Raw genomic sequence first — 14,688 nt, 5'->3', positions numbered from 1 at the left:
ATAGTTTGTAAAAATAATAACATCTTATGGCCTGAATTTTTTCAGTGGCTGCATACCTTAATTCCCATTAAAGTCAATAGAAGCTGCAAGTGCTCATCCCCTCTGGAATATCAGCCCTCAATACTGGTGATGAAATCTTTCAGGGAAGTGGGAAGTGAGATTGAAATGTTCTGTGTGACTTATAAGATATGTGGCTTATTGAGGTTCTACTGTATATATCCAAGCATTACAATGCTCCTAGGTATCAGTCGTGTAAATACTTAGGTATGTAAGTTGACACATGAGTGGCTCCATTGAGTTTAATGAGAGTACACATGTGTGAGTCTTGCAGGATTGGGGCATCCCAACTGGAAGTTGGGCTGCTGACTCTCTTGAGTCCCTTTAAAAATCCCAACATACATTTTTTTTAAAGAAAAATATGGTTTTGACTTTCTTGTTTGATTTAAAGTTTCACTGAATTGAATTAGATTTTATTTTTTAGATCAAGTACTTATAAACTGCCAGTTTGATTTTCCCATAGTGTGTTTTTACCAAAATCAGTGCAGAAAACAGCATCTTAGAGAATCCAATAATTGTTATGGATCCAATCCATGTGTTCTCAAAGCTCTGATTTTATCATGGAATTAAACATGTTAATGCTAAATAACATATTTGATCCTAAAGTTTATCACTAAACCCAGTGCCTTTAATTTAAATCAGTCTCAGTGTTCACGCTCCAGTACCATTTTGGTTTACAATTGGATACTTTTAGCAAAATATTTATACTAGCTAATGAATCTGTAATGAAATCACTGTCAGTCTTAAATTATGCTGTTTTTCTTTCAAGCACTATGAATTAACTGAAAAGAAATAATTTACATGTGGCTATTAAATCAGCCTGTCTACCAGACTTTTCTCTGAAGCCAATATGTATGTGTGAGAACCAATAATGCATCTGCTGAAAACAATATTTCAACTCAAACCAATATGTGGGTGTTCTGGCTGAGCTGGTTTAATTGAAACTAGGAAACTGGTGCAGTTTTACTGAAAGCTGTGTAGGAAAAGAGCTGAAGCTCCAGAAAGTCCATCCTATTCTCTCTCAGGGTGAACCTACAAGTATTGCATTGTAGCAAGTAACAACAAAGGCCCAGCTCGTCATAGGTATGTAGTCAATGGGAGTTAGGAGCCTAAACACCTTTGATGATCTGGGCCAAAGTGTGGAACACTTTCTGTTATTAGAAGGTTGGCTGTGGGCTAGATAAATTCATGGAGGTTAAGTCCGTTAACGGCTATTAGCCAGGATGGGTAAGGAATGGTATCCCTAGCCTCTGTTTGTCAGAGGGTGGAGATGGATGGCAGGAGAGAGATCACTTGATCATTACCTGTTAGGGTCACTCCCTCTGGGGCACCTGGCATTGGCCACTGTCAGCAGACAGGATATTGGGCTAGATGGACCTTTGGTCTGACCCAGTATGGCCATTCTTATGTTCTTATGTCCTTTGATTTCTTTAATAGTTAAAACAAGTGCCAACATAAAATGGGCCCTCTTGGTCTGAACAATCTTATGGGATGTCTAGGCTCTGTGGATCACATATGTATTAAAGATGAGGGGATCTGCTGACTGCCCCCTTGAGCTCCTGGCAAGCTGCCAGTGATGACCTAGGTTGGGCACTCCTGAATGTTCATTAAACCAGGGCTTTGGAGCGGAGCCCGGAGCTGGAGCACGGACCAGTAGGTTTTTGCCCGAAACTGGAGCGGAGCCGGAGCGGAGCAATTCAAAAATTTGATTGCTCCAAATCCCTGCATTAAACATCCATCGTTAAAAGCCAGATTATCTTTATTTCAACCCATGTGCCAGCTATATTAGAACATGTACGATACTCCTTATGTCAGTCTGTGAATCTGAACTAGTATGGTGTATTGCACTCATTGCTTTCTCCCAATACCAAAAAATGAAATCTAAACTTTCCCATTAATGGATATTCCATGCTCCTTCGAACCAGTACATTGCAACTTGCACTAGTTTGTGACTCCTCCTGGATTTAAGACCTGTAATCAGTTTCTTCCCGAAAATGGTATTAATTTAATCTGTTATTGAATTTTGTCCTCATTTTGGATATCGGGCATATTGCTCTGACACCCACACACTTTGGGTATACGTGACAGAAGGAGGCGCCAGGGTCTGTGGAATAGGAAATAAAAAAGGTGACGACTTGCAGGGACAGCAGAAGAGTGTGCTGCTTTAATCCCAATAAGGAACGCTTACACAGCTTGCTGTCACTATGTATTTTAAAAATTAATTTGCAATAATAAGACATGTTTCTGTTTTTGATTCCTTTGTACCACAGTCTAGCACAAGTTCTGGTTTGTTGCTAATAACTCAGAGGATTGTGTACAAGACAGAGCAGAGGTGTGAGTGATAGTTTATTTCAATTTGAGTAGGATGAGCTATATGCCATAGATGATAGCAGTAGTTTTTTAATTAAAGGGAAAACGTGCTGGGCTTTCTTTCAGAGTGGTGAGCAAGAGCTTTGGAGACATAGACCCCATTATGTGTTATTGAGTTTGTGTCTGTAATCCCCATTTTCCTGTTCATCAAGCGGTTGCTCATATACAGGGAGAGAGCTCCCTTGCTGGGATCCTTTGGTTTTAGCATGAACCTTGTTTTTGTTGTTATAACGCACACATCCAAATGCCCGTCAGACAGTTTAAAGAAACAATTCACTATCTTGCTATATATTCATGACAAAAATTGTTTAAAGTTGCTGCTCAATGGGGTAAGCGATGCGGTGTGTTAATGTACTGATAGTTCACCTGTTGGATGGTTTCATCTTTAATTGCTATTGGAAATTAGGGGTGAGATTTTGAAAGGCACAAATGAAAGCAAGGTGCTCACCTCCCATTGACTTTCATTGCCCAGTATGCTTTGAAAAATTCTCTAGAATATGGTCCAAACCACATTCTAATTAATCACATTAACTGACTCTGAATGGCAGAAAGCTGAGATTTCATCACTGAAAAACATTTTAAAGACCCCCTACACCCATTTAAGTGAGTGTGGGAGGAAAAGTCCATGGGGGACAAGGCGAAGAGAGACAGTATGTGTGTGGAGGGATTGAGGGAGGCCAAAGAAAGCAGTTGGGACTGAAGAAAGGAAGGAGCTAGAGGAGAAAAACTAAGATTTAGACTCTCTTCTCCCCACAAAGAACTTGCCATTTCAGAAGCAGCTTAGAGATATCCAGCCACTACCATCTCTGCAGTCACTGTCTTAGCTGTTCCTACAACAGCATTCACCCTGGGATTCAAGGACCAAATTCACTTTCTAGCAGAAAAACTCAGTGGGAATTGTTTGATAGTCTCAATTTCATTTTTACAAATGAAAATGGGTCAAAAGTGGCTGTTAGGCCACAAGCCACTGCTGGAGGAATAGGGGGGATACTGAAGGGGCAGAAAGGGTTCAGTAGTCCAGAAAAGGGGGATGGTTTGCAAATAGTGTTTCTGAATGCATTAGACCAGGGCTGGGCAAACTACAGCCCTCAAGCCACGTCCGGCCTGTCAGAAGTTTTAATACAGCCTTCGAGCTCCTGCCAGGGAGCGGGGTTGGGGGTTTGCCCCACTCCAGCGCTCCAGCCAGGTAGGAGGGTCGGGGACTTTCTGCGCGGCTCCCGGAAGCAGCGGCATGTCCCACCTCCAGCTCCTACATGTAGGGGCAGCCAGGGGGCTCTGCATGCTGCCCCCGTCCCAAGCGCTGCCCCCCACACCTCCCATTGGCCGGGAACCACGGCCAATGGGAGCTGCAGGGGCGGTGCCTGCAGATGGGGCAACGCACAGAGCCGCCTGGCCAGCACCACACCTCCGCATAAGAGCCAGAGGGGGGACATGCCGTTGCTTCCAGGAGCTGCTTGAGGTAAGCACCACCCGGAGCTGCACCCCTAAGCCCCTCCTCTACCCCAATCCCCTGCCCCATCTCTGATCCTCCTCCTGCCCTCCAAACCACTCAGTCCCAGCACGGAACACCCTCCTGCACCCCGAACCCCTCATTGCCAGCTCCAACTTAGAGCCTGCACCCCCAGCCAGAGCCCTCAACCCCCCCTGCACCCCAGCCCCCTACCCCAGCCCGGAGCACCCTCCTGCACCCCAAACCCTGCATCCCTAGCCCCACCCCAGAGCCTGCACCCCCAGCCAGAGCCCTCAACCCCCCCTGCACCCCAGCCCTGATCCCCCTCTCACCCTCCAAACCCCTCAGTCCCACCCTGGAACACCCTCCTGCACCCCAAATCCCTCATCCCCAGCCACACCCCAGAGCCCGCCTCCTCAGCCGGAGCCCTCCCCCTTCCCCCACATCCCAACCCCCAATTTTGTGAGCATTCATGGCCCACCATACAATTTCTATACCCAGATGTGGCCCTCAGGCCAAAAGGTTTGCCCACCCCTGCAATACACTGTAGATGGGGAAAGATTTGAATCATGTTTTCCCTTCCTTTTTTGCTTACTCTTCATCCAGAAATTGTTTTTTCCTAGAGGAAGGATACATTGTATACATTACTACAAAAATTTTTTAAAAGGCTTGTAAAAAAAAATGAAATGTAAAATTAAGGAGCCGCACTCCAATAGCAATGAGTCCGACCTGGCAGGGGATCAGTAGGTCATTACTTTGCTTTTTTGTTGGTTGTGCTCCAGAAGGCACTTGAAGAGTTAATACTGTAGGTCTCACTCCACCAGAAGTACAGCTGGCTAGAGTTCTCACTTTGAGTTGCTACTAGTAAAGCACTTGTGCTTACGATTATATTAGTCTGTATCACCAAACTGTCACACAGTTTGGTACAGTTGGCAGTCTGCTGAGAAGAGCACTGGATTTGAAGCATATGGTGTGCTAAGTGGAGGTCACAATGAAGGTCCTTTGGCAGAACATGTACAGTGACTATCTGCACTGTCCTTGACTCTGGCCAGTGCTACTAGACTTCAGGAGCACCAAATTAACACACAGCATTTTAAAAAATTGAAAGATAAGAGTTGCCTCTTAAAAAAACGAACTAGAAGCAAACAACTGGCCTTTAATAGCAGCTGCATGAACCATTATAGACGAGGTATTTGTGCCCTGTATTGTATGTAGAGCACCAGATCCTGAGACCCTTACTTAGGGTATGTCTACACTACGAAATTAGGTCGAATTTCTGTTCAGCCAAGCAGGAACGGGCACCTCTGAATGTCCCCTTAATAAAATCACCCCATTTCAACCAGGTGACCGTGAATGATATCACTCTCCTGAGGATAACAAAGAGAGATAAGGAATGGATGTTGTCTGCATGCCAGCAAACACCGGGACCATATGCTGCCATGCTTTGTTATGCAATGATTCCAGACTACGTGCTACTGGCCTGGCGTGGTAAAGTGTCCTACCATGGCGGACGGGATAAGGCAGCCCTCCCCAGAAACCTTTTGCAAAGGCTTTGGGAGTACATAAAGGAGAGCTTTCTGGAGATGTCCCTGGAGGATTTCTGCTCCATCCCCATACACGTTAACAGACTTTTCCAGTAGCTGTACTGGCCACGATTGCCAGGGCAAATTAATCATTAATCATTAAACACGCTTGCTTTTAAACCATGTGTAATATTTACAAAGGAACACTCACCAGAGGTCCCTTGTGTGCCCTCAGGGTCTGGGAGCACGCCTTGGGTGAGTTCGGGGGTTACTGGTTCCAGGTCCAGGGTGATAAACATATCCTGGCTGTTGGGGAAACCGGTTTCTCCGCTTCCTTGCTGTGAGCTATCTTCATTGTCTTCATCATCATCTTCCTCGTGCCCCGAACCCGCTTCCCTGTTGCGTGATTCTCCATTGATGGAGTCAAAGCACACGGTTGGGGTAGTGGTGGCTGCACCCCCTAGCATGGCATGCAGCTCCACGTAGAAGCGGCATGTTTGTGGCTCTGCCCCGGACCTTCCGTTTGCCTCTCTGGCTTTGTGGTAGGCTTGCCTTAGCTCCTTAATTTTCACGCGGCACTGCTGTGCGTCCCTGTTATGGCCTCTGTCCTTCATGGCCTTTGAGACTTTTTCTAATATTTTGCCATTTCGTTTACTGCTACGGAGTTCAGCTAGCACTGATTCGTCTCCCCATATGGCGAGCAGATCCCGTACCTTCCGTTCTGTCCGTGCTGGAGCTCTTTTGCAATCCTGGGACTCCATCATGGTTACCTGTGCTGATGAGCTCTGCGTGGTCACCTGTGCTCTCCATGCTGGGCAAACAGGAAATGAAATTCAAAAGTTCGCGGGGCTTTTCCTGTCTACCTGGTCAGTGCATCTGAGTTGAGAGTGCTGTTCAGAGCGGTCACAATGAAGCACTGTGGGATAGCTCCCGGAGGCCAATAACGTTGAATTCCGTCCACACTACCCCAAATCCGACCCGCAAAGGCCGATTTTAGTGCTAATCCCCTCGTCGGAGGTGGAGTAAAGAAACCGGTTTAAAGGGCCCTTTAAGTCGAAAAAAAGGGCTTCGTCGTGTGGACGTGTCCAGGCTTAATTCGATTTAACGCTGCTAAATTCGACCTAAACTCGTAGTGTAGACCAGGCCTTAGTTTATACTGAGCCCTTACTAAGGTGTTTGCATAAGCAAGGGCTGAATAAAATCTGACTCTAATGAATATTGAATAAATGGAAATGGTATTTGGTTCAAACTCAATAATAGACAGAGCAGTAAATGATGGCCTCACATGGCTGTTACAGCAAATATAAATTCTAAATATTGTTAATCAATTCCATAACCTCACCAAACAATGTCTCAAGTGCCTCTCTTCTTTTATATTTTCTCAGTAACTTGGTAATATGATCATACGATTATGATAAAAACAGGCTAGCATTTATACATTTACCTGTAATTAGAAGTTGTAAGGGAATGTCAGTTTACCACTAATCATAATTAAATGAGGACGTATCCATTTTCTAGAATGACATTTTGGTAATTAAATCTACCCTGAAAAGGTTTGCTTATCTTCTCCAAAATGATTAATTTGTTTTTGTTTCTAAATTGCACACTGCACAGGCTAAACCCTTACTCTGAGTGCTCTGGGCTTTGTGCCGGTACTGTTGACTGAGAAGGTTAGCATAAGTATTCTCTTCTGCCTGCAGGTAATGTTTGTTGACAAAATGACAGTTTTAAAATGGGGCCAGATCATCAGCTGGTGTAAATGGTATAGCTCCATTTAAGTCAACAGAGCTACATCAGTTTACAGAAGCTAAGGATGTGGCCTATAAATCGCAATGAACAATGAAACAAGTAGCCTCCCCAGGAACTAGAAGGCAGGCTTCAAACAAACAGCCTGCCAGTCCTGAGTGAGGAGAGGCATTTGGTAGGTGAGAGAGGAGTGGGGTCCATTGCAGGTGCACAGGAGGATGATATGAACTGGCCAAAAGAAAGAGGAAAGAAGAAGAGCTGATGTCATGGGAAGGGACCTAAAGGAAATGGAGCCTTTTTCTAACCTCCCACCCACCTCTTAACCCCTGCTGGGCCACCATAAGAACAGGCTATGCGGGAGTGAAAAGTGTCTGAGTCAGCCATGTCAGGGATACAACAAAGTGGAGTTTCTAATTATGCAGCTTCCAACAGGTATTTGAATTATTATGCAGGTTAAACAAAGTCTCGGGTGTAAGCCAGAATGTGGCTCAACACCTGTTTGAAATTGAATTTCCACTTAGCTCTAGCTGACCTAAGGGAATCCCTGGAGCATGAAAGATGTGATCAGAGCAGCTGACCAACCTGTGACCCACTTCCTTGTGGAATATCATGAAAGGTAGCAAGCCTATTGGGGGCTGGGGTCAGGGATCTTATCAGGGATTGGACAGAAGGAGTTGGATACTGATGATCTATTTGGGATACAAGAGAGAGCCTGTTCGGGTTCATATGGCAGGTTGGGGAGAGGGAATCGGGGACTGAGGGAAGAACTGATTGGGCTGGGAAAAATAGAGTGGTGGAAAATGGAAATCTCTAAGTATTTGGAGAAGTATCTGAACTGTGGGGAACTGCCCTATTCCTCCAAACAGATTGGGGTTCACCCAGCACTATTTTCAATAACCTGAGGATATTACAGTGTGTTGTTCTGATCCATTATTAAATGTCTTTGATATCGCTCATGTCAGACTGAGGTAGTAGGAGACTTAAGTTCATGCTTTGCAAAACCTTTTATAAGATTTTTATTCTATAATCAGCTGCTAAAATAGTACCCTCTGACTGTACACTGATAAGATTCATACCCAGAGAGTATATTTAGAATATTGCCTTAGTAATATTATCTTGTCTCAAGGCTTTTATATGGTACTTCCTGTTCATCTCAATTTCTTTGATAACCGTTCTTGGTAATAGTGCCTTCTTCTTGGGGAGCTAGGAGGTTGGCTGTTCCCCCGCAATGCAGCAGGGAGAGCTCTGGTTCCATATACCTAGAACTTCTGATGTTTGAGGATTATTCATTTCATTTGGGGGGGTTATTTTTAGAAATTTTTGAGTTTTATGTAGATGTCCAAAATGGGGGGTGGGGGAATTGGGGGCTTTCTCTTTGTGTATAGCATAATGAGTAATTACTCATTGCTTTGGTATATACTGTAATGAATAAACTTTTTGTAGTGGTTCCTAGTTCACTTTAACATAGTACTGTTTTTTTTTTAGTGTAGTACTATGTTAATGAATGCAAGGAAACCTTTAGTGCGCACCAGCAGGGACCAATTAATGTGCACACAGTAGCGTGCTTTAGAAATCACATCCCCATAATCCGCATTACTGCTTCATGTAGACAAACCCTTAGATTAGAGTTACCATATGTCTAGGTTTTCCTGGACATTGCCTCTTTTTTGATCCTCCGCCCTCTGTCTGGGTGGATTTTTCAAATAAGAAGCAACATCAGGGTTTTTGTGGAGCAGACGTTGCAGCTCAGAAAGAGTCCCAATTGGTCCCTTCCCTGCATCCACATCTGATTGGTCTCTCACAGCTGCAGGATCCTGCCCACCCAAGCCCTGGCTCCCAGCCCTGGGGAGGGGGAGAGCCCTGCAGGGAGGTGCTGACGGACAGCTGTTGCTGAATCCCAGGTCTGCACCAGCTGCCCTGCCACCATGACAGGGAGCGACACTGCCCCCCCACATCAAGAGTGAGTCCCCAGGTACCTCCTCCAGCACCCCCCAGGTACTCCTCCCAGTATAGTCACGCCCCATTCAGCACCCCCCAAATGCCCCCCAGTATACACACACACCTCCAGCATCTGCCAAATTCCCCCTCCAACACTCCCCAAATATCTCCCAGTACAAACCCCTCCAACACCCCTCAACTGTACTCCCCTCCAGCTCCCCCCTGCCCCTGCCAGCAGTATCATCTTTTGGGGGAACCTGAAACATGGTAACCCTACTTAGATACAAGTAACCCTTTCTGGTGTTTCCTGGTGTTTATTGGATAAATACCTGTTTCTTCTCTTTTTTGTATTGTGGGTATTTTATGAATGTTCATCAGTTAAAGCAAAAAATCAGAAGCCCTCCATACACCCTATACCCTGACCCATACAGTGTCCTGCTTTTGTTTTAGGTGATTGCCAGAAACTCATGATTGCGCCATCATAGAGTTCTGGCCAGAGTAGGTTTCCTTTGGTATGTCTGCACTGCAGATAGACACCCACAGCTGGCCAATGCCAGCTGACTCAGCTCCTGGGACTCGGGCTAAAGGGCTGTTTAATTGTGGAGCAGATGTTTGGGCTCAGGCTGCAGCCCAAGCTCTGGGAACCTCCCACCACAAAGGGTCCTAGAGCCCAGACTCCAGCCTGATCCTGAATGTCTACACCACAGTTAAACTGCCCCTTAGCCCAAACCCTGCAAGCCTGAGTCAGCTGGCACGGGCCAGCCGCAGGTTTTTAATTGCAGTGTAGACATTGAGCCAGGAATCCCTGAACAGAAGCAGAGAGCATTAGCATGCCCTTGCACCCAGCCACTGTGTTGAACTGCTGTGGCGTTGTGTCTGATTACATTAATTCGGTGCTGTTGGTGTTTTTGTTTTAAACAGGTAACGATGATTCAGACATAGAGATCCAAGAGGACGAGGGATCTGATAGTGAAGAGGAAGACAGGCAGCTAATAAAGCAGCGCACGGCCATGGAGATCCTGATGCAAGGTATCCTCACTTCCCCTTAATTCCCCCTCTTTGATGGGACATACTAGAAGTGCTCCTCCTGACTGCTCAGCACAGGGTTTGGATACTTTTTTTTGTGGGACACTTTGGGTATAAGATCCTGTTCGGGTTCATGAGCTTGCACCCTGCTCAATTCTCTTGAACTGACAGGGGTACTGTAGTGTTTCAGAAAAGAGGGGTCTTTTCAAAGGAGCCAAGGCAAGGGAAATTTTACTGGAAAGATCAGTGTGTTTTTACCTTGTCTGGATTCAGAAATAGCTTTGAAAATAGCCGTAGGCCTGTGGTCCCAGTGCCTGACTGGGGAGCTCTTCCTTTCCTTTCGCGGTAGATGTAGAGTGAATTCACATATTCCCTACACCAGTGGTTCTCAAACTGTGGGTCAGGACCCCATTTTAATGGGGTCACCAGGGCTGGCTTTTAGACTTGCTAGGACCTAGGGCTAAAGCCCAAGCCTGAGGGCTTCAGCCCTGGGCAGCAGGGCTCAGGTTACAGGCCCCCTGCTTGGGGCTGAAGCCCTTTGGCTTTGGCTTCCCCCCTCCCCTTCCAGGGTGGTGGGGCTGAAGCTCAGGCTTCAGTCCCCTCCTCCCCCACTCCTGGGGTCTTGTAGTAATTTTTGTTGGCAGAAGGAGGTCGCGGTGCACTGAAGTTTGAGAACCCCTGCCCTACACTAACCTCCTGAGGTGCTGCTTCAAAACTTGGCCTTTTGTTGTATTCACAATGCCACCCAAACTGTTTCCCGTATGGAAGGACTGGTTGGCTCACATGATTGTATTAACGTATGAGTTGAAGATTTTAACCTCTAGGATACTAGTTCCAGCACAGCCCTGACCAGCAGTGACTCAGAGTAGTTACCATTGGAGGGCTGCTTTGGTGGCTTGTGTGAAGTGAGCTGATGCTCTCGGTTCAGTTCCTACATTAAAAATAAAAAGCACCTAATTGTCACCTTGGGGCAGTTTCAGCAGAGGCCAAGTATTTAAAAGAGCCAGAGACAATGAATTATCTCTTCACCGGCAGCAGTGGACCTCTGGGCCAGGGGCGAAGGAGCCGTGTGGGGAAGCTCATACAGCTGCTGCTCCTGCTGGAACCTGTTTTTTGGAAAAACTGGCGAGTCTACACCTAATTCTGTTCTCATCTCCTGCAGCATCACTCTGTTAATTTTCCTAGAGTTATTTTGGATTTAGGCTGGTGTATGTGCGAGCAGAGCCAGACCCTGGATCTCAGCCAGGCACATTTCAAACATTTTTATCCCAAACTGTTTGCCATGATTTTCATTCTGAATAAAAGTACTTTCACTCTCTCGAAAACCACCAGAAACACAAATATTCACAAATAATTTTACATCAGAATTTATCAGAAAAGACCCAGCGTGCATCTTCATGGTTTTGGTGCTATGAGAATGGTTACCCCTAAACTGTATGTGAGCTCACTCTTGGTCACTGCTCCAGTATACAGCTAAATACTACACTTACTTCCATCTTTGCTGATTGCCTTTGCCAATTTCCAATTGTTAACACTGAGACAAAACAAAGCACAAGGTAGCTGGCTATAGTCAAATGATTGGCCCTTAACAGCAGCTTCGGGAGGAAGAAACAGCATCTAAAAGCAATGAATTTTGCGGTAAGTAGGGTTTTTCTAGGAAAAGCTTTGCTGCTGCAAATAACTATGGCTGTAGACTTGTTATTAATAAAAGTATTATTTGTTATGCTTCATGTAGGCAATTCCCAATCTCCTGATACATCTTCACTGCCAGAGTGCCTAGATCGCTTGCCACAATTTCGTAGTTACTGTGCCTCCATACTTAATAGACTTCTTCTGACACATAATCTTCCTCTGAACTTTCCGATAATTTATCTGATCTCTCTGTTTGCTGAATCAAGAGTGGCCATCCCTCTCAGCCTGCACCCTCTCCTTACCTTCCTGTACTTCGCATTTCTTTCTTCACTGCTCTGTCCTCTACTTGTCTACACAGCAACATTGCACCATCTGTTGCTATGTCACATGGCACCAGGAGGCAAATTATCAGCAACTAAGGACACTGCTTGTAATTGACCTAAAACATCAAGGGACATACTCAGATCTCACAACAAGTAGTATCTTACTTCATAAGTATACCTATCATTTTCATTTTCTCTGTTGTTTACCCCCTGACAGGCTGAATAGCAAAATGACAAATGTGAAGCCTATTCATATCTGATCAGATGATTAGATGGCACAGTGATTACATGTAGTGCACTGATCTGTCGCTTCATTTCTGGAGACTAAGGTTCCAACCTGAATTTTCAGTCATAAGTGAAATAAGTTCAGAGTCTAGTCAAGCTTCCAGTGTATCCTTGGCTCATGTAATAAAACCATTACAGAATGTGGCACATGTTGATGGTTTGTGCTCAGGAATAGCCCAGTAATGGAAATGCTACAGATTCAGACAGAGATGGTCTGTGTTTACAGAGCTGCTTGAGAAAGCCTGACTGCATTAAGACAACCATTATTCAGTGCTGTCAGTTCTCTCAGCAACTTTATCCAGGGTGTTAATGAAGCCCAGTTATCCAGATGGCTTGGAGAGCATGCCCAAAATTCAGTAGCTCTTGCTCTTTATTCTAGGAATTGAAGAGATCCCAACTATAGAAATATCACCTCTGTGTTTATATTTGGGGATGAGGTTTGACAGCCTAGGCTATAGCAACCCAAGACTGGTTTGGCTTTTGGTGTGGGAGGATGGTCTTTACTAATGCAAAGTCAAAGAATAAGAGATCTAGATTTCCTAAAGCATATTAACATTCCAGCAGCTGCGTGTGGGATTGCTGTGATAATGTTGTGTTGGCTGACAAGCTAACAAGTGTATTTGGAGAAAATCTATTCTTGTGAAAAGCTACATTGTTTAACACAGTCCTGGCAAGGATGAGTAAGGAAATGTTGCAGAAGAGAAAAGGCTTTTTATTCAGAAAGCAAAATGCATCTTACAGGGGCATGTGGAACTAAGTATATAACAATCAAACCTAAGAGACATATTCTGGCTGGCGGTTCATGGGGGGGGGGGGGTGTCAGAGAGCCTGGTCCCCATGTCTGTGTATGTCCACTGTCTGACTTGCTGGTAACAGCTCTGCATACGTGTGGGGGTGGCTGCACTGCACGGATCATTCCTAATCTCATTACCAATAGATTTCTCAGGAGGGACTGCACGTTGAGCAGCATGTAACCAAAGTATGCTGCACTTTGACACTGCTTTTGTGGCATGTGTGAGCACCTTTTTGAAAGGTGGGAAAAGGGCACTTCCACCCTAGCCCAGATTTGTACTTAAACTTGCGCTTAAGAAGATGGTGCATGAAAGGCTCAAATCCAGAGCCCAGCAGCTAACTTGAACCAGGCACTGGGCAGAGGTGCAGGGGAGGAATCCTCTCCCCCACTAGGCAGGCTGCAGAGTGGTTACAGAGCTGCTCTGTGGAGGCTACTCTAGCCCAACTCCTGCAATAGCTTTCATGGGCACTTTTGCCACCCTTTGAGGAGGATCTGCAGAGAAGCAGCTCCTTAGTGCCCATCCTGCCCATGCCTTCCCCTACACAGAGAGACTCTGCAAAACTGAAATACTTCATTTGGGACCCCTCAGAATCCTTCCTTGCAGCACAAGACCTGCAGAGTAGGGGGGGAGTGGACTGGCAGTGAAATGGACAGACTGTTCTCTGGAAATCATTCCTCCAAAATTCCTGCTTTCATTCCCATTTTCCCCAGCTTGCAACCGTATTCAGACCTTGGCTGCTGAATTTCTAGCATGCTCCCTTCTCTTCAGTCTCACTAAGGTGTGAAGAAACTACAGATGGGCCATTAAGCTGGTGGGGGAAATTCAATAAGGAATGCACAACAGCTGTCTGTTCCTTGTTTAGGTTCTCACAGGTTTCAATGGATTTTCTCCTGCTTTTCAAAACATGAAAAAAATCTTATTTGGGGTGTTTAATAATAATCCAGTTCTTACGGACTCTCTGGGTCTTAAAGAACAACACAGCTGTGAAACCAAAACTAAGACTTAACAAGGGAGAATCTGGAAGTGCATGTACATTAGAAAGGCATCAGGATCAAAGATTTCTCGTAGTATAGCTGCACTGTACAGTGAACATTTTTCCCTGTAGGGTGAAATTCACTCCTGTGCAGAAGGTCAGCAGAAGGCCCTATGCACCACATAAAAGCTTCCATGCTGGGTCACACCAGGGTCTAGGGTTACCATATTTGGAGTGTCCAAAAAGAGGACACTCCACGGGGCCCCGCCCCCAGCCCCGCCCACGCCCCAACTCCGCCCCCTCCCCCAAAGTCCCTGCCCCAACTCCGCCCCCTCCCCTGCTTCCCGCGAACATTTGATTCGCGGGAAGCAGGCAGCAGGTAAGCGGGGGGAGAGGGGGAGGGAGGAGGCGCGGCCCAGTCTGGCCCCCTCCGGCGGCTGGCCCCGGCCCCGGCCCCTCCAGCCTGGCTCGGCTTGGGCCCTGGGGTGCCGGCCCCGGGCCAGCCCCCTGCCGAGCACCCCCGGGCCAGCACCGCTGGCCCCCGGCCCGTCCCCAGCCCGCGGCCCAGCGC

The 14,688-nt window shown here is 46.2% G+C and overlaps 1 protein-coding gene across 3 annotated transcripts in view; it reads left to right on the top strand.

Moving 5' to 3' along the window:
- The window catches only part of CLUAP1 (clusterin associated protein 1), a 187,208-nt gene that overhangs the window by 146,379 nt on the left and 26,141 nt on the right, over window positions 1-14,688 (top strand). For all 3 annotated transcript variants that reach the window (XM_026659814.2, XM_026659813.2, XM_029913502.1), the window contains one exon: window positions 10,006-10,113. In XM_026659814.2, coding sequence (XP_026515599.1) covers window positions 10,006-10,113 — 108 coding nt within the window. The remainder of the gene's footprint in view (window positions 1-10,005; window positions 10,114-14,688) is intronic.

This window comes from Terrapene carolina, unplaced genomic scaffold (genome assembly GCF_002925995.2).
Source record: "Terrapene carolina triunguis isolate 2854851 unplaced genomic scaffold, T_m_triunguis-2.0 Scaffold695, whole genome shotgun sequence".
In the NCBI taxonomy this organism is placed as follows: domain Eukaryota; kingdom Metazoa; phylum Chordata; order Testudines; family Emydidae; genus Terrapene; species Terrapene triunguis.
The sequence above is the reverse complement of the archived record's forward strand: the minus strand, read 5'-3'. Positions and strand labels throughout refer to the sequence as shown.